We start from the raw sequence: 21,053 nt of genomic DNA, 5'->3' as shown, positions 1-21,053 counted from the left end.
GAAGTTACAATTTGTAGTATTTGCTACCTAGAAACTTCAGCACCTGTTCCATAATAGGTTGCTCAATAAATGCTTTATATTGAATATACAGCTGCATTTCTGCTAACCTTGAGCCTGTGTGGATAGTAAATTCATACATGCATCAGAAACAAAAAAGGACAAGCACCTCTCCCTGGGAGTAGTATATTTTGGTTTCTAGTTGGGGAGGTGGTGAGTCTGATTTAAATAAGCTTAAGGCAGACTTTGAACTCTGGGTTTGAGTCAAGCTTCAGTTATAACTTTTTAGTTATAATGTTTTGCCAACTTTTTAGCAAAAAGAAAGTTTGGTCTTTTCAAAGTATATATAAAAAGACTGGGAGCCAATCAGGCCACTTGACTATCTTCTAGTGCCTTTTGGACACTCTGGTGTCCAAAACTGCTTCCTGTGACCTCGCTGTGATTTCTTGTAGGGATGCAAAAGAAACAGAAGCTCAGAATGAAGCCACCTCTACTCCCCGTCATATCCGCAGAAAGAGTTCTGTCTTGTCTATGAACCGGATTAGGCAGCAGCTTCGGTAAGACTACTCCTTGGCAGGCAGAGAAACATTGCTGCCATCTCTGATATCTATACTCTTATCTCTTAAAGCCTCTTATATTGTTTATTTGCCAATCCATTGAAATTGACCTTTTACCAGGCCGGGCGCGGTGGCTCAAGCCTGTAATCCCAGCACTTTGGGAGGCCGAGACGGGCAGATCACGAGGTCAGGAGATCGAGACCATCCTGGCTAACACGGTGAAACCCCGTCTCTACTAAAAAAATACAAAAAAAACTAGCCGGGCGAGGCGGCGGGGTCCTGTAGTCCCAGCTACTCAGGAGGCTGAGGCAGGAGAATGGCGTAAACGTGGGAGGCGGAGCTTGCAGTGAGCTGAGATCCCGCCATTGCACTCCGGCCCGGGCGACAGAGCAAGACTCTGTCTCAAAGAAAAAAAAAAAAAAAAAACAAAAAACAAAATTGACCTTTTACCTAGCATGTCTGGAATTATGTTAAGTTTCAGATAAGTGTCTTAGTTTGAAGGGGCAAGAAATACTTCCTGGGCTTAGGTGGCTCCCATCCCTAATCATCATGTCCAGCAAGACTGGTGGTGGGATGGGGTGCCTAAGAGCATGAACTTGGATTCTGACAGATCTGAATTTGAACCTGGGCTTTGTCATTTACTATCTGTGTAACCTTGGGAAGGCAAATTTACCTTTCTAAGTCTGAAATTCCTTATCTACACAATATAATAATATACATGTCATAAATTTGTTGAGGGGTTTAATGAGATAATATAAATAATGCTCCTAACAGAGTGTCTCAGTAGCAAGCACCCATGTTGTCTGGTCACAAGGACCCTGCAATGCTTGTAATCCACACTAACGTTATGGAGTTCTTCTTATTTAGACTTGAACACTGAGTAGCAAAAAATATGTCCCTACCATTTAGGTTTCTAGGTCATAGTAAAAGTGACCAAGAAGAGAAAGAGATTCTGCCAGCAGCAGAGATTTCAGAATCTAGCAGTGACGAAGAAGAGGCTTCCACACCACCCGTTCCAAGGAGAACACCCAGAACTGTGTCCAGGAACCTGCGATCTTCCTTGAAGTCATCCTTATATACCCCCACGAAGATGCCAAAGAAAAGTGTAAGGTTCTCCTAGGTTTACTTCCCATCGAAGCATCCCTCTCTTAGTTTAAAAGTTACAAATGCTGAGGTCACAGATTAGTAACAGCTGGAATCTGAGGACAGGTCTGTTATATTCAATGCTATTCCTTGTGGAATATTCATGGAGAAAGGGACCTAAGTGAACACTAGGACTGAAAATGAATCTAGTAGAGAGTGATTTTTGAGTTAAGTCCCTTTTATGGTATAGAATCAGACGGCCAAGAGCTGAACTTCCTGAGGGAAGTACAAGACCCACTCCTCTTTGCATCTCCCACGGAGCACTGGCAGAGTGGGTATCACATGTACGGCCACAGAGCCGTGGTGTTAGTTTTGTTGTCCCACTTGACACACCTGAGAAACCAGGAGTGCTACTTACATATTGGTAACAAATCGTGTCACAGCAAGATGGAAGGAGGAGATCAATGGACATCTTTTCTGCTTCCTGTGGAACTTTAGCAGAACACCGAAAAGGTATTCACATCAGGATCTTCTGATGCTTGAGTGTGCTTGAGAAATGTTTGAATTAAAGTTAAATTGAGAGAGCATCTTATTCTTTGGAACGCAATTGGGAAATCTTAATTAGAAGACTTTCTAAAGCTGATGTCCATTTCTCCACATGAAGATGTGATTTGGCTTGGGTTGAAATCAAAGAAAAATCTCGGCTAGGCATGGTGGCTCATGCCTGTAATCCCAGCACTTTGGGAGGCCGAGGTGGACAGATCACTTGAGGTCAGGAGTTCAAGACCAGCCTGGCCAACAATGGTGAAACCCTGTCTGTGCTAAAAATACAAAAATTAGCCGGGCTAATGGTGGCAGGCGCCTGTAATCCCAGCTACTCTGGAGGCTGAGGCGGGAGAATCACTTGAACCTGGGAGGCGGAGGTTTCAGTGAGCTGAGATGGCACCATAGCACTCTAGCCTGGGCGTCAGAGTGAGACTATCTCAAGAAAAAAGAAAAGTCTCCAGGGAAAGGAATCCAGTAGATCAGTAGTCCCCAGCCCTTTTGGCACCAGGGACCCCCTTCGTGGAAGACACATTTTCTACAGATGGCAGGGACTTGGGGGATGGTTTCAGGATGAAATTGTTCTACCCCAGATCTCCAGGCATTAGATTCTCATAAGGAGTGTGCAACCTAGATCCCTTGCACACGCAGTTCGCAATAGGGTTCACACTCCTATGAGAATTGAATGCCTCTGCTGCTCTAGCAGAAGGCAGAGCTCAGGTGGTAATGCTCACCCGCCCACCACTCTTCCTCCTGCTGTGTGTCCTGGTTCCTAACAGGCCTCTGGTTTGATTGTGCCTCCTCGCCCCAACCCAAAAGTAGGGCTATAAGGCGTAGGGTACCTTCACCATAATAAAAGGCAGAAGCCCATCAGGTTTCTTGATACCTTCTCAGCAAGGCCTTGTCAGTTCTTTTCAGTTTTCTCCAAAATCAATAAATGTAGACTTTTTTTTTTTTTTTTTTTTTTTTTTTTTTTTTGAGACAGGGTCTTGCTCTGTCTCTTGCCCAGGCTGGAGTGCAGTGGTGCAATCTCAGCTCACTGTAGCCTCAACTTCCTAGGCTCGAGCAATCCTTCCACCTCAGCCTCCCTAGTAGCTAGTGCCATCATGCCTAGCTAATTTAGAGGGGGCTTTCACCTCTGTGTTGCCCAGGCTGGCCTCGAACTCCTGAGTTTAAGCAGTCCTCCTGCCTCAGCCTTCCAAAGTGCTGGGATTACAGGCATGCATCACCACACCAGCCTGTAAAGCCTTTTAAACAGATAGAGTTTAAGTGCGTTCTGCCTCGGGAGGAAGTGGAGAGATTGTTCTTTCTCTAGCCAGGCTGAAAACAGAGGGTGGGTAGAGTGAAATGCCGCATAGGAGAGAATGCTTTGTAGAAATTCCATGAAGATGAGGGAAGCAGCAACAGGCCTGCTCCAGCAAGCCATGAGCAAGGAAGAAGATAGAGGGCTGCTAGACTAGACTAAGCAGTGATCTGGGGGTTTGGAGTGGAAAAATCTGCCAGGGTTTCTCCAAGTCCCGCACTGTGGGCCATGGAAGTCCTGGGCTGATGCTTGACCATATCTTCAAGTAAGCCCAGAGAAAGATCTTATGAATCAAACGTAGTTTATGCTTTCTCTTCTCTTCAGTATTTGGGCAGAGTAGTTAGGGTTTCTTAAACATTTCTTGTCTTTCAAGATAATATTTTACTTTTCAATAGTATTTCATCCAAACTTAAGTCTTTCCTCAGACTGACAATGTTACAAATCCTGATACTATATGTACATTAGAAAACAGAAACCATGTTGGGACGATGAACAAAGTTTATGCAATGTAAGGTGTGAGAGAGGAAGAGTCGTGGTCCTCTATCCAGGAAGGAACTAAGAGGAACTCACCACCTCTCTTCCTGTTATGAGATCAGCACAAATCACATTAGCTGGTGTGTCCTGGATGGTGTTTTGCTGTTTCTTTGTGAAATATGTTCTCTGTTTTGAATACAGCTCAAGCCTAAAACGCCACGTTGTGCCACTCCTCAGATCCGTAGTCGAAGCCTGGCTGCCCAGGAGCCAGCCAGTGTGCTGGAGGAAGCCCGACTGAGGTACTGCTGCTCTTGATTCCCTTTCAGGGAGGCAGGAACCATGCGGCCTCTGCTTTCATTCACATGAAATGGGAGTGATTAGCAGTCACTGGTCTACCAAATAAAGGTAGATACCCTATGTGTCTACACTTTTACCTATCTAGGTAAAGTGAGTGTGTGTATTTAGGAAAAAGAAACCTCTCAAGCAGCATCTGGGTAAGCCAGTGTGGACAGGCCCTGGGAGGACTGACCTTCCCGTCTACTGCCATCATTTCCGCAGGGATGGAAGATGATTAGTCAGGACAGTGCCTCGTTGTTATGATGCCCTTTAGAACCATATGGAGACTTTCATATAAGTCTGGATTCTGTCAGAAATCAAGCAAAATCTGAATCTCCTATGGGATGAGGTCCACCCATGTGATTTGGTTGGAGAAATGGAGGCCAAGGACTATGAGGCTAAATGGAGGGATTTGAAAATGAAGGGATTCTCTGGCATTTGAAATTGAGTTTTCATGTAGAAATATAGACAAGAAACCATAATCATTTTCCATTGATTAATGAGTAGATGGTTGGGGAATGTTCCTAAAGTCTTCCTTTTCTCCTATTTACCACCAATGGTAGGCTACACGTTTCTGCTGTACCCGAGTCCCTTCCCTGTCGGGAACAGGAATTCCAAGACATCTACAACTTTGTGGAAAGCAAACTCCTTGACTGTACTGGAGGGTGAGTCACGTGAGGCAGGCAGGGTAGTTTGGGGAATAAGGCCCCTGTTAGTAGAATGCCTTGGGTGTTACTGTTCAGCCATACAGGCTTTCTCCAGTATCATCAGACTACACCAAATCCTTGCTGAAGCCTAAAGCTTCTGAAACATTTGTTGCCAAAGTAATCCTATAGGAACAGAAATGTTGCCTTTCAGGAAGAATGAAACTGGCCTTCTTTGAGTAGGCAGTTTGCATATGGCATTACTTGTAGAATGAATGATTCTATATAAGCAGGTCCTACTCTGACCAGCTTCCAAGGATGGTCCCTACTGCCCCCACTTCCACATTTCAAGGATCTTGGTCCTTCCCTCAGTATACATTCCCACGCTCCTAACTGATTATAGCATGTAGTGGCTGGCTGAGACCTACCCCACGGGTTTTCCCCTCTTGCTCTAGGTGCATGTACATCTCTGGTGTCCCTGGGACAGGGAAGACTGCTACTGTGCATGAGGTGATGCGCTGCCTGCAGCAGGCAGCCCAAGCCAATGATGTTCCTCCCTTTCAATACATTGAGGTCAATGGCATGAAGCTGACGGAGCCCCACCAAGTCTATGTACAAATCTTGCAGGTAAGCAGAGCTGTTTAGGCTTTTTGGAAAATACTGTTTCTTCGTGGCACATGAAAAAGGAAAGAGTTACTTAATTTTGTGTTTATTGCATGTTCATGATATACCAGGCATTGTCCTTTCTGTAGAGGTAGCAAGGGCAGGGAAGGCAGAATTCTTACCCTAAGGGACTTCAAAGTCTAGGAGCTGGATAATGACTACAAGCCAGGAAGCCAGTACTTTTCCACATGGTGAAAACTGTGAGCTCACAGCAGTGTAGCGACATGGAAAAGGGGTCCATGGCAGGCCAGAGGTTGAGTCTTGCTGTTTCATCCATGGGCTGTTATTTTGGAGCAGGTAGCATCCAGTCATAGAATTATGTAATAGTGATTTTAAGGGGGCTTCTGGCCCAGCCTGTGGCTCATTTGCTTTTCAAACTCACACACTTTCTTTATCTTCTTTTTTGGCGCCTTCTCTTGTCCTTCCAGGTTAAGGTTAAGACTAGATTGGGAGGCAGAACATAGGATACCGAAGTTCTCAGGCTAAATGCCTCCCTCCATTTACAGATTTAACTTTAATCCCAGAGGAGTAAGATCCTTACAGTTCCTCACAACTGTGTTTCTCCTAATGCAGAAGCTAACAGGCCAAAAAGCAACAGCTAACCACGCGGCAGAACTGCTGGCAAAGCGATTCTGCACCCGAGGGTCTCCTCAGGAAACCACCGTCCTGCTTGTGGATGAGGTGAGGTGCCCATGGGAGGACAGGAGAAGAAATGGGGCTGTCCTTACGTTTCAGGAGCAAGTGCTGGGTGGAAAGGAGGAAAGTCCTGGCTCCTTTCTCTATTCTTATGAGCCATTTTCTGGTGCTGAGAGGCATGTGTCAATGGACTGCTTTGGTGCTATGATCTGGGAAACATGCAGCTAAAGCAGTGGTTATAGGTCTTCATTCTGAAGCCCCAGCTCAGTCTCTGTGATTGACTCTGCATCTCTCTCCTTTTCCCTGGCAGCTCGACCTTCTGTGGACTCACAAACAAGACATAATGTACAATCTCTTTGACTGGCCCACTCATAAGGAGGCCCGGCTTGTGGTCCTGACAATTGCCAACACAATGGACCTGCCAGAGCGAATCATGCTGAACCGGGTGTCCAGCCGACTGGTAGGTTCTAGGGCAGTTCCCATGCTGTTATTGCAGATCTGTAAGCTTGGCCAAGAAGTTCTGCAAAAATGGTCCAGGTGTGGTGGCTCATGTCTGTAAACTCAGCACTTTGGGAGGCCAAGGTCGGGGGACCACTTGAGGTCAGGAGTTCAAGACCAGCCTGGCCAACACGGCAAAACCCCATCTCTACTAAAAATACAAAAATTAGCCAGGTGTGGTGGTGCGCGCCTGTAGTTCCACTTACTCAGGAAGCTGAGGCAGGAGAATTGCTTGAACTCCAGAGGTAGAGGTTGCAGTGAGTTGAGATCATGCCACTGCACTCCAGCCTGGCGACAGAGCCAGACTCCATCCCCCCCAAAAAACGTTCTGCAAAAATGAATACTGAAATGGTACATTAAGAAACGTGATTTCTGCAATGCTTATAGTTTCTATGTTAGAATATATCAACATTGCATGATTTTCTGCAAACATCGTATCTTGGTGTTCTGCTACCCGTGGACTTTTAAACTGCACCAAGCCATGGAGGTTTAATTATTTTAACAAATGTTTTAAGCTGGGCACAGTGGCTCACGCCTATAATCCCAGTACTTTGGGAGGCCAAGGCTGGCGGATCACCTGAGGTCAGGAGTTCGAGACCAGCCTGACCAACATGGAGAAACCCCATCTCTACTAAACATACAAAAATTAGCCAGGTGTGGTGGCACATGCCTGTAGTCCCAGCTACTTGGGAGGCTGTGGCAGGAGAATCGCTTGAACCCAGGAGGCGGAGGTTGCAGTGAGCCGAGATCACGCCACTGCACTCCAGCCTGGGCAACAAGAGCGAAATTCCGTCTCAAAAAAAAAAGTTTTAGCACTTATAACCTGCCAGGCAGTGTTAGGTGCTTGGAATAGTGCAATAAACCAGGGAGATGCAATGTCTGCCCTCACGGGCCCTGCAGTTCAGCAGGAAGCACAACAAGAAATCATGAAGAGCCTGGTAAGTGAAGCCAAGTGCAGTGACAATGTATAGCATAGATCTGAAGATTCTCTCACCTACTTCAGTTAAAGCACCTCAACTTTTATCTACTTCCAAATGATTCTGATAGAATCAAAGGTCCTTAGACTGGGCGCGGTGGCTCATGCCTGTAATCCCAGCTTAGGCCGGGCATAGTCGCTCACACCTGTAATCCCAGCACTTTGGGAGGCCGAGGCAGGTGGATCACGAGGTCAGGAGATCGAGACCATCCTGGCTAACATGGTGAAACCCTGTCTCTACTAAAAATACAAAAAATATATCTGGGTGTGGTGGTGGGTGCCTGTAGTCCCAGCTACTTGGGAGGCTGAGACAGGAGAATGGCATGAACCCAGGACGTGGAGCTTGCAGTGAGCCGAGATCACGCCACTGCACTCCAGCCTGGGCAACAGGCTCAAAAGAAAAAGAAAAAGAAGAAAAAAAGAATCAAAGGTCCTTAAATGAAATGAAAAAATCGTTCGAGAACTACTGCCCTGCAGGACACCACTGGTCATCGTCAGTAAAGGCAGTGGTAGTCTAGGTATGAAATGTGTAATTTGTTATATGGGACCTGGGAATTGGGTTTGGGGGCCCAAGGGTGACTTTCCACCTGGATAATCAATGGGCAATCAACGAACTTACTCCTCTGTCGTTTTGGCTCCCCAGGGTCTTACCAGGATGTCCTTCCAGCCCTACACATACAGCCAGCTACAGCAGATCCTAAGGTCCCGGCTCAAGCAGCTAAAGGCCTTTGAGGATGATGCCATCCAGCTGGTAGCCAGGAAGGTAAGTCCTGCACCCATAAATCAGTCAGCACATCTTTCTGAGTACCTGCTTGGTATGAGGCCCTGTATGCTTGGTATGATGCTCTGAGGATGGAGAGAAATTTAGAAAGTCCTATAAACATATAAAAAAAGAGAGACAAGATTCCGAGAAATTCCTTAGCCTTGTTATTTTATGATTGATTAGAGGGCCATAAGTATTGTGGGTTTATATGCAAGCTAATATGAATTGATCCAGGGAGCAAGCAGTTTTGCATGATGCAAGGGACAATATGGTCAGGTAGACAAACCTGGTCCAAGTTCTGGCTCTAACGCTTAGAGGGCATGCAGAAGGTTATAGCAAAGTTGCTTAAAAATTTCCTGAGCCTCAGTTTTCTTCTCTGAAGAAGAACGGGAGTACTTACCTCATAGGGTCATTGTGAAAATATAACAAGACCATGTCTATAACATGCCCAGCAAGGCACACTCTCCAGGCTAGATTCGAGTTATTAGATGCCCCTCCCCTCTAAGTCTAATAGGAGAATGCTCCCTGAGAGTTCACCACAGACCAGTCTCCCTGGCTGCTGAGGAACAAAGTAGGTTAAAAGTCTGCCTCAAGCTGAAAGAAAGAAAGAAAAACCGTACATCCACAAGTATTTCAGCACATAAAAGAATTATAAACTTATTTCTAGTTTCCTCTTGCCGACACACTGTTCACCCTGAGTGGCTGTAGCAGCAGCACATGACTGTGACTCCTGCTCAAAACTGGCTACTAGATTAGGGACTGGGGTCAGAGGTGAGCCAACTGTGTGCCTGTCTCCAGGCTTTGCTTTCCAGGAGAGAGATCCTCAAAGTTATCATCTAGGCATTTTATGGGTAAAGTTTTTCACTTTTGCTGTTATGCATAGTCTAAGAGTCTTTTTCTTTTCTCCGAATGATCCTTTTTTATGCCAACCTTTTTTTTTTTTTTTGAAACAGTCTCCCTCTGTTGCCCAGGCTAGAGTTCAGTGGCATGATCTCAGCTCACTGCAACCTCCGCCTTCTGGGTTCCAGCAATTCTCTTTCCTCAGCCTCCCGAGTATCTGGGATTACAGATGTGTGCCACCACACCTGGCTAATTTTTGTTCTTTTAGTAGAGATGGGATTTCGCCACGTTGACCAGACTGGTCTTGAACTCCTGACCTCAGGTGATCCACCCACCTTGGCCTCCCAAAGTGCTGGGATTACAGGAGCAAGCCACTGCACCTGGCCAGTGCTATCCTATTTATTGAGATTGTCCTCTCCCTTTTTCCTCCAAGATGCTTCTGTCGGTTGATTTTGGTCTCTATCTTGCATTGTTAGAGACTTTCCGAAGTTGTCTTGGTTGTCCTCTCAGGTGTAAGGGTGGAGATTAAACAGCTGGCTCTGAACATGTAAGTGGGGCTTATTCACTATAAGCTTTGCTGTGGGATGATCTGAGTGGGTCTGTATCACTGTCTTTTCTCCTTTCCCATGGAGATGGTCAGATTTCTCAGTATGCTTCCCCTGTCCTGTCTGGAGGGAGGGCAGTGTTCTGGGAATGAGGGGCTGGTGCCAGGTGCAGAAGAGGTCTTCCAGTTTGGCATGCATATAGTAATCATCTATTTTTGGTAAGGGACACCTCTTCTACGATAATGCCTAGCATTCCTAGGACCAGAGACTTTAAACTTTGCCTGAGAATAAATTTCCTTTTTTTTTTTTTTTTTGAGACAGAGTCTCGCTCTGTCACCAGGCTGGAGTGCAGTGGCGCGATCTTGGCTCACCACACCCTCCGCCTCCTGGGTTCAAGCGATTCTCCTGCCTCAGCCCCCGAGTAGCTGGGACTACAGGCACACGCCACCACGCCCAGCTAATTTTTGTATTTTTAGTAGAGACAGGATTTCACCATGTCGGCCAGGCTGGCATTTTTGTATTTTTAGTAGAGACAGGATTTCACCATGTTGGCCAGGCTGGTCTCAATCTCTTGACCTCCTGATCCACCCACCTCGGCCTCCCAAAGTGCTGGGATTACAGGTGTGAGCCACTGTGCCTGGCAAATTTCTGATTGCCTACCTTGGTAGAAGAAGAGTAAACTTTAGGGCAAAGAGTTTGATGGGAAAAGTACAAATTGCCATGGCCCCAGCTTTTCTAACAGAGCCTCCCTCAGTGGCCGTATGTTCACCCAACAGTGTGAAATAGAGGAAGGATCTAGGACAAAGGTCAGCAAACTTTTCTTTTTTTTTTTTTTTTTTTTTTTGAGACAGAGTTTCACTCTTGTCACTCAGGCTGGAGTGTAATGGTGCGATCTCAGCTCACTGCAACCTCTGCCTCCTGGGTTCAGGCGATTCTGCTGCCTCAGCCTCCCAAGTAGCTGGGATTATAGTCATGCGCCACCACACCTGGCTAATTTTGTATTTTTAGTAGAGACAGGGTTTTACCATGTTTATTGCCCAGGCTGGTCTTGAACTCCTGACCTCAGGTGATCCGCCCTCCTTGGCCTCCCAAAGTGCTGGGATTACAGCCAATAAAACTTTATTTATAAAAAGATGGTGAGCCATATTTTGTTGTTTCCTGATCTAAAGCATCTTACATTTAGTTTCTTAACATCCTCAACTTTTTTTAATTTTCAACCACAACTTAATATTCCCTACTTTTGGCCAGCTCACCCCTGTAATCCCAGCACTTTGGGAGGCCAAGGCAGGCAGATCATGAGGTCAGGAGATCAAGACCATCCTGGCTAACACCGTGAAACTCCATCTCTACTAAAAATACAAAAAATTAGCCAGGCGTGGCGGCTTGAGCCTGTAGTCCCAGCTACGAGGGAGGCTGAGGCAGGAGAATTGCTTGAACCTGGGAGGCCGAGGTTGCAGTGAGCTGAGATTGTGCCACTGCACTCCAGCCTGGGAGACAGAGCGAGACTCCATCTCAAAAAAAAAATTCCCTATTTTAGCTCAACAACCCCCCCTTTACCTCTAGTTCCAGCACCATTAAATCCTGAGCATTTTGAAGATTTTTAATGTAAGTTAGATTTCTTGGATTCGTCAATATAGGTTTAGGATTTGGCTTTCTGCAGTCCACTACACTAACCGCTACTCTTCCATGTCTTTCTAACTTGCAGAATTATTATTATTATTATTATTATTGTTATGTTGATATGGAGTCTCACTCTGTCACCCAGGCTAGAGTGCAGTGGCACAATCTCGGCTCACTGCAACCTCTACCTCCCGGGTTCATGCCTGAATTCTCCTGCCTCAGCCTCCTGAGTAGCTGGGACTACAGGTGCCCACCAACATGCCGGCTAATTTTTTGTATTTTTAATAGAGATGGCATTTCACCGTGTTAGCTAGGATGGTCTCGATCTCCTCACCTTGTGATCCTCCTTCCTCGGCCTCCCAAGTGCTGGGATTACAGGTGTGAGCCACCGTGCCTGGCACTAACTTGCAGAATTATATTTTTAAATCTTCTGTTGCTTCCCTTCCTTTTAGAGTTTTGGGGTGGGTGGTGGTTGTTGTCATTGTTTTTTGAGACAGAGTCTTGCTCTGTTGCCCAGGCTGGAGTGCAGCAGCTCAATCTTTGCTCACTGCAACCTCCACCTCCCAGGTTCAAGCAATTCTCCTGCCTCAGCCTCCTGAGTAGCTGGGACTACAGGCAGGCACCACCACACCCGGCTAATTTTTGTATTTTTAGTAGAGGTGGGGTTTCATCATGCTGGCCAGGCTGGTCTTGAACTCCTGACCTCAAGTGATCTGCCTGCCTTGGCTTCCCAAAGTTAAAGGATTATAGGCGTGAGCCACTGCGCCTGGCCAGAGTTGTGTGTGTTTGTTTGAGACAGAGTCTTGCTCTGTTGCCCAGGCTGGAGTGCAGTGATGCGATCTCAGCTCACTGCAACCTCCACCTCTGGGTTCAAGCAATTTTCCTGCCTCAGTCTCCCAAGTAGCTGGAACTGCAGGCATGTGCCATCACACCCAGCTAATTTTTTGTATTTTTAGTAGAGATGGGGTTTCACCATGTTAGCCAGGATGGTCTCTATCTCCTGACCTCGTGATCCGCCCGCTTCAGCCTCCCAAAGTGCTGGCATTATAGGCGTGAGCCACTGTGCCTGGCCCCGGCCCCGGCCCGGTTTTTTTTTTTAACAAAGATTCAGAAGGCATCAGATTTGGATGCTGCTCTTCCTCAAATCTCTTGCCCATGGTTTCAAAGCCCTCTCTTATTTCTTTACACGTAATGAAGTGAATCCGTTTTATATTCTATATCTTATAATTATGATATCTGAAGTCTTTAGGGGTCTGATTCTGATAACCATTGATTCTCCTGGTTCCCATGCATATGTGGCTTGGTTTTCTTATTTTTGTGTCTTGATTTTTATTTTATTTTTACTATATGCTTGGGATTCAGCGTACTTTATTTGTTAGTTAATTGGGGCCTGGGTTGAAGTTGAATTCATATAGAATTTTTTTTTTTTTTTTTTGCTTCTATTATCTAGGGGCACTACCGTTGTTACCATTTTTAAAATAAAATTCTCCACTTGAGAATTGTAGGAAAGACAACATAAATATGGGCTCCAAATCCAAGTGAGGGCTTATGGTTGTAAAACCTCAGGGGAGTGTCCGGGTGGGGTGCCTCATGCCTATAATCCCAGCACTTTGGGAGGCCAAGGTGAGGGGATCACTTGAGTGGGGGAGTTTGACACCAGCCTGGGCAACATATTAAAACCCTGTCTCTACAGAAAATTTAAAAATTAGCCCAATGTGATGGCATGTACCTGTAGTCCCAGCTACTTGGGAAGCTGAGGTGGGAGGATTGCTTGAGCCCAGGAGGTTGAGGCTGCAGTGAGCCATGATCATGCCACTGCACTCCAGCCTGGGTGACAAAGAAAGACCCTCTCTCAAACAAACACACAAAAAAACAACAAAAACTCAGCTCAGCGCAGTGGGTCACGCCTGTAATCCCAGCATTTTGGGAGGCCAAGGCGGGCAGATCAGCTGAGGTCAGGAGTTCAAGACCAGCCTGGCCAACATGATGAAACCCCAGCTCTACTAAAAATACAAAAAATTAGCCGGGTGTGGTGGTGGGTGCCTGTAATCCCAGCTACTCGGGAGGCTGAGGCAGGAGAATCACTTGAACCCGGAAGGTGGAGGTTGCAGTGAGCCGAGATCGCACCATTGTGCTCCAGCCTTGGCAACGAGTGAAACTCTGTCTCAAATAAATAAATAAATAAATAAATAAAACCCAAGTTTTTGGTGTGTGCCCACATCCACCTAGCACCACGGTCAGGTAGGCCATTTTCCCTGCCATCCCTTCTGTGTGATGGGTCTCACTCACCCTGTACTGAGGCTGAAGTGGAGGTCAAGTTTTAGGTGCATGCGGGATGTCCTGTTAGGTTCCATGTTGACTGGGCCTTAGCTTTTTCTTGTGTCTCCTTTGTCCGAGCAGCAGCCCGAAGGGAGGCATAGGGTCACCAAGTGTCACTGATACCCTCGGGGGTGTTTCCTTCCCCCCCGGAGTTCCCCTTTCACTTTGTCCTGAGGCCCCTGCAGTCCTTCTTGAATCCATGATTCACCACAGAAGGTGCCTCTTCACCAGGCTGTACAGGTGGTGATGGGAGGGGAGGAGAACTGGTGAAGCAGGAAGGTCTACAGGACACCCTTACCAGTTCAATGTGGGGGATTAGAGGAAGGGAAAAATATAAGCTAGTAGTCACGTTTGTGTCTTGGGTTACTTGAAAAGTTATTTTTTTTTTTTTTTTTTGAGACGGACTCTAGCTTTGTCACCCAGGCTGAAGTGCAGTGGTGTGATCTTGGCTCACTGCAACCACCACCTCCCAGGTTCAAGCGATTCTCCTGCCTCAGCCTCCCCAGTAGCTGGGATTACAGGCGTGTACCACCACGCCTGGCTAATTTTTGTATTTTTAGTAGAGATAGGGTTTCACCATGTTTGTCAGGCTGGTCTTTAACTCCTGACCTCAAGTGATCCACCTGCCTGGTCCTCCCAAAGTGCTGGGATTACAGGTGTGACTCACCACCCCCCCGGCCCTGGCTAATTTTTGTGTTTTTAGTAGAGATGGGGTTTCACCATGTTGGCCAGGCTGGTCTCAAACTCCTGACCTCAGGTGATCCGCCCACCCTGGCCTCCCAAAGTTCTGGGATTACAGGTGTGAGCCACCGCGCCCAGCCCTTTCCTCCATTCTTGATTCTGGGCCTCTTGGCCGTTGACCAATCCGACCCCAAATTCACCACGTGCTGAAGGGGTGCCTGGCTATGGCTTTATCTCCAGATAGGCTGCACCTCAGCCTCTTGGCTTTGGCTGGCTGCTTCTGGGGGCACACATCTCTCTCTGTGCAAGAGTGAGAACTCTGCAAATGCTTCAATAATGATCTTGAACCAAGGGTCTCTGATTTTTAGACTTCATTTCCTGAATAGTAAAACTGATAATTTCTGCGTTGTCCACTGTGGAGTTAACTGTAAAACCAAGACAGAGGTTTGGACTAGAGGATTAGAGTCCCATGTACAATATAAGAATTCATTTCTGTTCTTCCTCAAGGTTCCCTGCCAGGGCTAAGTACTTAACTTTATGCTTACATCCATTGCCAGCACTACCTTTTCTTTTTAGTTGAATACAGAATCTGTTGGTTCTTCTGGGCTAAGGTGGCCTCAGGAATAAAATATTCCCTCTTGTAGGTAGCAGCACTCTCTGGAGATGCACGACGGTGCCTGGACATCTGCAGGCGTGCCACAGAGATCTGTGAGTTCTCCCAGCAGAAGCCTGACTCCCCTGGCCTGGTCACCATAGCCCACTCCATGGAAGCTGTGGATGAGATGTTTTCGTCATCATACATCACGGCCATCAAGTAAGATGCTCCACTTCCTGAGCCTTCCTGGAAGGCTGTAGAAACATGTTTCCCTTTCTAAGCTTTTACTCATTCAACCTGCACTTACTAATAACATGGTTCTTTTTCATAGGGACATTATCTAGTCAGGGAGACAGAAATATAACCCTAGGATAATAGAATATTTGCCACTTATTGAGCTATATTATAGGTGTTTAGGGCGTAAAAGTGCTATGATAGGAACAAATAAAAAGAAGCAGCTGCTTCTCTCTCACTGAATGATGCGCCCAGCTCATGAAATGAGGGCACGGGTATTTCTGAGTGACCAGTATATTTCCAGATGTAGTTGCTATGTTTCCTCACTTCCGCAGTGACATTTTCTGTATCAGTTTGAGAGTTTGGGGGTCAGGGGGAAGCTTACCACGTAATATAGGAGAAATTATTTCCCAGGTTTTCTCTTTTCTAAAGACACAGAAAAGCTTTCTTTGGCTTTCCTCTGGGCTGGGGTTACAGCCACTAACAAAACTCACATCCGCTCGTTTCCTTTAAGAAATTCCTCTGTTCTGGAACAGAGCTTCCTGAGAGCCATCCTTGCAGAGTTCCGTCGATCAGGACTGGAGGAAGCCACATTCCAGCAGGTGATCTCCTCTTTTCAAATCGTTCTAGATTTTGGACTTGCACTTTTAAAATACGTGGAAATTTCCATGAATGTGTGACAGTCTCTATTTTGTGCCACCTAGTCTACGTGAAAGAATAGCAGACCGGCACCTACTTTAATGTGACATTTTATAGAGCTGCATGAGCCAGAGACCTTTAGCACCTGGTTCTGCATGTTAGATTGAAGGCCTGCGTGCCAGACACTGTTCAAAGAATGAGATGAAGAAGACAAAGTTACTCCCTGATTACAGCTTATGTTGTAGTGAAATCAAGGCTTTCAGAATGAGGCCATATTTGAGAGCAAATCACAGATCATTCCAATCCCTACATGGGCATAGTTCAATTAGATCAAGTGAGAGGAATCAGTAGGGCTTGTGATTTGTTAGTTTACTTAAGACTGGTCTCTCTAGGTAATTGGCTGCCTTGGAAGATGAATTGTTAAAGGTGTTTATGAGTGTGTACCTGAGAGTGTGTATGTCTGTGTATGTATGTTTTAGACATCTTTATTTAACTAAAATAAGGAAAACATTTTCCTTTCACATACTTATTTATTGGGTTGGTTGTAAATTCTTGTTTAAAATTTTAGTTACTGGTCATGTTGTGCCCATTACCGTTCTCCTCCTACAGTCTGAGATAGCTCTTCTGCAGAGAGTCACTTTCATTTTAGTTTGTAAACAATTCCTGAACATCTGCAGTGTGCAATTAACTGTGATGGATCCTTGAACCCCAAGCTGATCTGGTTAACATCCCTGTTCCTGACAAGCTCCCAGTCTTGGGACTGGGACGGGGATGGACTCATAGATATTAAGAATGGAAAGTGACCAGAAATGCTCCAGACTTAGTTGACCCAGTGGAGAACGTTAGGATAGGAATCTGTGTTTCCAGCTATCCTCCTGCCTCCCTTTATTTCTTTATTCAATTTTCTCTCTGGGCCTTTGTGCTTTTCCAAGGGTCATGCCTTGGCATTTGCTCACTGTACCTGATAAGGAAAGTGGCCTTGTAGCAAAATTTGACTTGAATTTTGACAATCTCAATTGTGGAACTCAGCCCTTGGAGACAAGACTATCTGTATCACCAGTGAGAGTTACTAGTCATTTTATATCCATTATCTCACAAGGGATGTACAGTGTATTTTATAGATAAAATTGAAGCTCAAAAGAGTGCGGTAACTTGCCCAGGTTTACATATTTAGGTAAGTGGTAGCACCAGGATTCAGGCCTGCTGTTTTCTGATTCCAAGGCTAGCATTCCATTCTGCCTCTGCATTTTGTGTACCACTGGGGCACCAACTGATGCCTTCTGGAGTGTCTGATATCCTGGGGGCCATGTGTCTGATTTTCCCAAATGAAGAAAGAAAGGAACAGAAAAAGCCCCAGGATTGTATTTCCTCTTAACCTTTGCCTTGCTATTTGTGTCTAGATATATAGTCAACATGTGGCACTGTGCAGAATGGAGGGGCTGTCGTACCCCACTGTGTCAGAGACCATGGCCGTGTGTTCTCACCTGGGCTCCTGTCGCCTCCTGCTTGTGGAGCCCAGCAGGAACGATCTGCTCCTTCGGGTGCGGCTCAATGTCAGCCAGGACGACGTGCTGTATGCACTGAAAGAAGAGTAAAGGGGTTTCACAAGTTAAAAGACTGTGGTCTTGCTGGGTTTTGTTTTTTGAGACAGGGTCTTGCTCTGTCGCCCAGGCTGGAGTGCAGTGGCACAATCATGGCTCACTGCAGCCTTGACTTCCCAGGCTTAGGTGACCCCCCTACCTCAGCCTCTCAGGTGGCTGAAACTACAGGCACATGCCAACACGCCCAGCTAATTTTTTGTATTTTTTGTAGAGACAGGGCTTCACGATGTTGCCCAGCTAGTCTACAAAGAATCTAATTTCCTTTTTCTAAGCACATGGAATTGTTGTAACAAAGTATATTGAATGGAAATGACTCTCATGTATTTTGGAATTTTCCATTAAATAATTTGCTTTTTTTTCCTGAGTGTTTGTGAAGTTATTACATTATAATCATTACAAACATCTGATTATGCAACCAAACTATCCTTCCTACAATAGCCCTTCCATGTGACTTTTATTTCTGTTACTAGGCCTGCCATTTATTTAATGGTAACATATATAAAATATAAGTACACGATTTAGTTGTATCTGTTTAAAATAGTTCTGGGAGAGTATGCAAGAAACTGGTTATACTGATTACCTCTGGAAAGAATCAGATGGTCAGGGTTAGGGGTTAGAGGAGGACTTTTCATTGTGTGTCATTATCTGTCTTAAGTTTCGATTAATATAAACAAAATTTAGTTTATAAAAAAGGAACTGCTGGAAATAATATAAATAAGTAATCTCTAGCCACAAATGGCTAGAAAGTGTAATTTTTACAAAGGTACCATTTACCATAAAAACAAAACAAATCTTTAAATACAAAAGATTTATATGTCACAGAAAATATAAGGTACTTAGAAATAAATTGATTTAAATCTTTATTTTGTTTGTTTGTTTTCCCTCTGTCACCAAGGCTGGAATGCAGTAATGGATCATAGCTCACTCCAGCCTTAACCTCCTGGGTTCAAGTAATCCTCCTGCCTCCGCCTCCTAAGTAGCTGGGATTCCAGGTGTGTGCCACCATGTCCGTCTCCTAGAAATTAATCTAAAAAAAAGATGCAAGTAATCTCTAGATAGAAATAAATTCCAATCAAAATCTTGGCAAGGTTTCTTGTATGACTTTGCAGTTAATTCTAATATTTATATGGAAACCAACAACAGGACAATGGACATCTAAAACCTCATGAAGTACTGAGGCTGGGCGTGGGTGGCTCATGCTGGTAATCCCAACACTTTGGGAGGCCAAGGTGGGCGGATCACCTGAGGTCAGGAGTTCGAGACCAGCCTGATCAATATGGTGAAATCTCGATTCTACTAAATGCAAAAATTAGCTGGGTATGGTGGTGTCACCTGTAGTCCCAGCTACTTGGGAGTCAGGAGAATTGCTTGAACCCACCCAGGAGGCAGAGGTTGCAGTGAGCTGAGATCACACCATTGCACTCCAGCCTGGGCGACAGAGCAAGACTCCGTCTGAAAAAAATAAATAAAACCTAATATGAGGTACTGAAAAAAAACAGCCTCACCCATGTGCTAGTCCTGTCAGAAATGCCTGTCCTAAATTTATTGATGAGAAAATTATCAGACAAATTTAAATTGAGGGAGAAATACTCTGCAAAGCAGCTGTTCAACTCATTGAAAATACTAATATCACAAGAAAAAAACATAAAACATGGAGGAACTATTCTACACCAAAGGAGAATAGAGACATGAAAGCTAAATGCACTATATAAACCTCGACTGGATCCTGGATTTACAAAATATAAACAATTATAAACATTATTATTAACTATGTATTAGACAACAGTATTTTGTAAGTGTTAAATTCCCTGAGCATGATAAATTTGTGATTATGTCGGAGAATGCTGTTCTTAGGAGATTCATAATGAAATATTTATAAGTGATGTGTTATATCTGCAACTCATTCTCAAATCATTTAGCAAAAATATGTATTTCTATATTCACATATACATTTATAATTACATATAATGGATTGAGGATCAATATCAATATTTTGTAAACTTCTGCAATGAAAAAGAAAAAATGGGCCGGGTGCAAGTGGTTCATACCTGTAATCCCAGCACTTTGGGAGGCCAAGGTGGGTGGATCACCTGAGGTCAGGAATTCGAGACCAGCCTGCCCAACATGGCAAAACCCCATCTCTACTAAAAATGCAAAAATTAGCCACAAGTGGTGACGTGCACCTGTAATCTCAGCTGCTAGTGGGTGCTGAGGCAGGAGAATTGCTTGAACCCAGGAGGCAGAGGTTGCAATGAGCCAAGATCATGCCACTGCACTCTAGCCTGGGCAACAGAGCAAGACTGTCTCAGAAAAAAAAAAAAAAAAAAAAAAAAAAAATGGGTAAATAAGAAATAAGTCATCCAAAGAAGAAGAAACACGAATGACCAAGAAAATGGAAACAGCAAAAGAGGCATGCAAACCAAAACCATTTCACATCTATTAGAAAACCTTTCTATGGTTATATAGAACAGCTGGAACTCCAATACCCTGTTGATGGAGGTGGAATGACTTTTGAAGATTATTTGGTGAATCTTAGCCTAGGAAATGCAAGAAATTGTATGAGCCAGTGTATTAGTCTGTCCTCATGCTATGAAGAAATACCTGAGACTGAGTAATTTATAAAGAAAAGAGGTTTGACTCACAGTTCCACATGGCTGGGGAGCCCTCAGGAAACTTACAATCATGGTGAAAGGCACCTCTTCACAGGGTAGCAGGAGAGAGAATGAGTGCCAGCAGGGGAAATGCCAGACGCTTATAAAATCATCAGATCTTGTGAGAACTCACTCCTATCACAAGAACAGCATGGGGGAAACCGTGATTCAATTACCTCCCACAAGGTCCCTCCTAAGACACATGGGGATTATGGGATTACTATGCAAGATGAGATTTGGGTGGAGACAGATCCAAGCCATATCAGCCAGTGTGATGGTTAATAGAGCATGCAGACAGCCTATTGTGGGACTATATATATATATATATATATAGTATTAGTTCTGTTCCTCTGGAGAACTCTAATGCAGCCAGCAATTCCATTCCTAAGTATATGCCCTAGAGAAATTCACATACGTACACCAAGACTCATATACAAAAAGTTCATAGCTGTCTTTATAATGGTAAGCCATTGGGAAAGTGACTTATTTTCATGCTATGGAATCATATACAGAAATGAAAATCAGCTAACTAGTTACAGTATACATGTCAATTTGAGCAAAGCTTACAAACAGGGTTGAGTAGAAAAAGGCTGAAGAATTACACTGTATGTAACCAATGATATAATTTTTAAAAGCTTGCAAAAAAATACTATGTATTGCTTAAGGATACCTACACAGAAATAGAAATGCTCGGGAATAATAAACACTAAATTTGGGATAATGGGTACATCTTCGAGAAAGGGAGGTGTTGCAATATGGGAGATGTACAGGTAGCTTCAACTATGTTGTTTTTTTTCTTAAACTGGTAATTGATGCCCATGTAGTTAATTCACACAACAAGGAACTATTGAGTGC

At 44.8% G+C, this 21,053-nt stretch overlaps 1 protein-coding gene across 1 annotated transcript in view; it reads left to right on the top strand.

Annotated features, from left to right (window-relative positions):
• The window catches only part of ORC1 (origin recognition complex subunit 1), a 32,289-nt gene extending 14,386 nt beyond the window's left edge, over positions 1–17,903 (top strand). Inside the window, exons 7-17 of the mRNA XM_050802792.1 lie at positions 450–554; positions 1,464–1,659; positions 4,159–4,256; positions 4,857–4,958; positions 5,393–5,564; positions 6,174–6,281; positions 6,547–6,696; positions 8,354–8,473; positions 15,123–15,292; positions 15,822–15,909; positions 17,347–17,903. Of these exons, the coding sequence (XP_050658749.1) occupies positions 450–554; positions 1,464–1,659; positions 4,159–4,256; positions 4,857–4,958; positions 5,393–5,564; positions 6,174–6,281; positions 6,547–6,696; positions 8,354–8,473; positions 15,123–15,292; positions 15,822–15,909; positions 17,347–17,541 (1,504 nt within the window). The 3' untranslated portion in view covers positions 17,542–17,903. The remainder of the gene's footprint in view (positions 1–449; positions 555–1,463; positions 1,660–4,158; positions 4,257–4,856; positions 4,959–5,392; positions 5,565–6,173; positions 6,282–6,546; positions 6,697–8,353; positions 8,474–15,122; positions 15,293–15,821; positions 15,910–17,346) is intronic.
• Positions 17,904–21,053: the final 3,150 nt, after the last annotated feature.

Source organism: Macaca thibetana, chromosome 1 (genome assembly GCF_024542745.1).
Source record: "Macaca thibetana thibetana isolate TM-01 chromosome 1, ASM2454274v1, whole genome shotgun sequence".
NCBI classification, from domain to species: Eukaryota; Metazoa; Chordata; class Mammalia; order Primates; family Cercopithecidae; genus Macaca; species Macaca thibetana.
The sequence above is the reverse complement of the archived record's forward strand: the minus strand, read 5'-3'. Positions and strand labels throughout refer to the sequence as shown.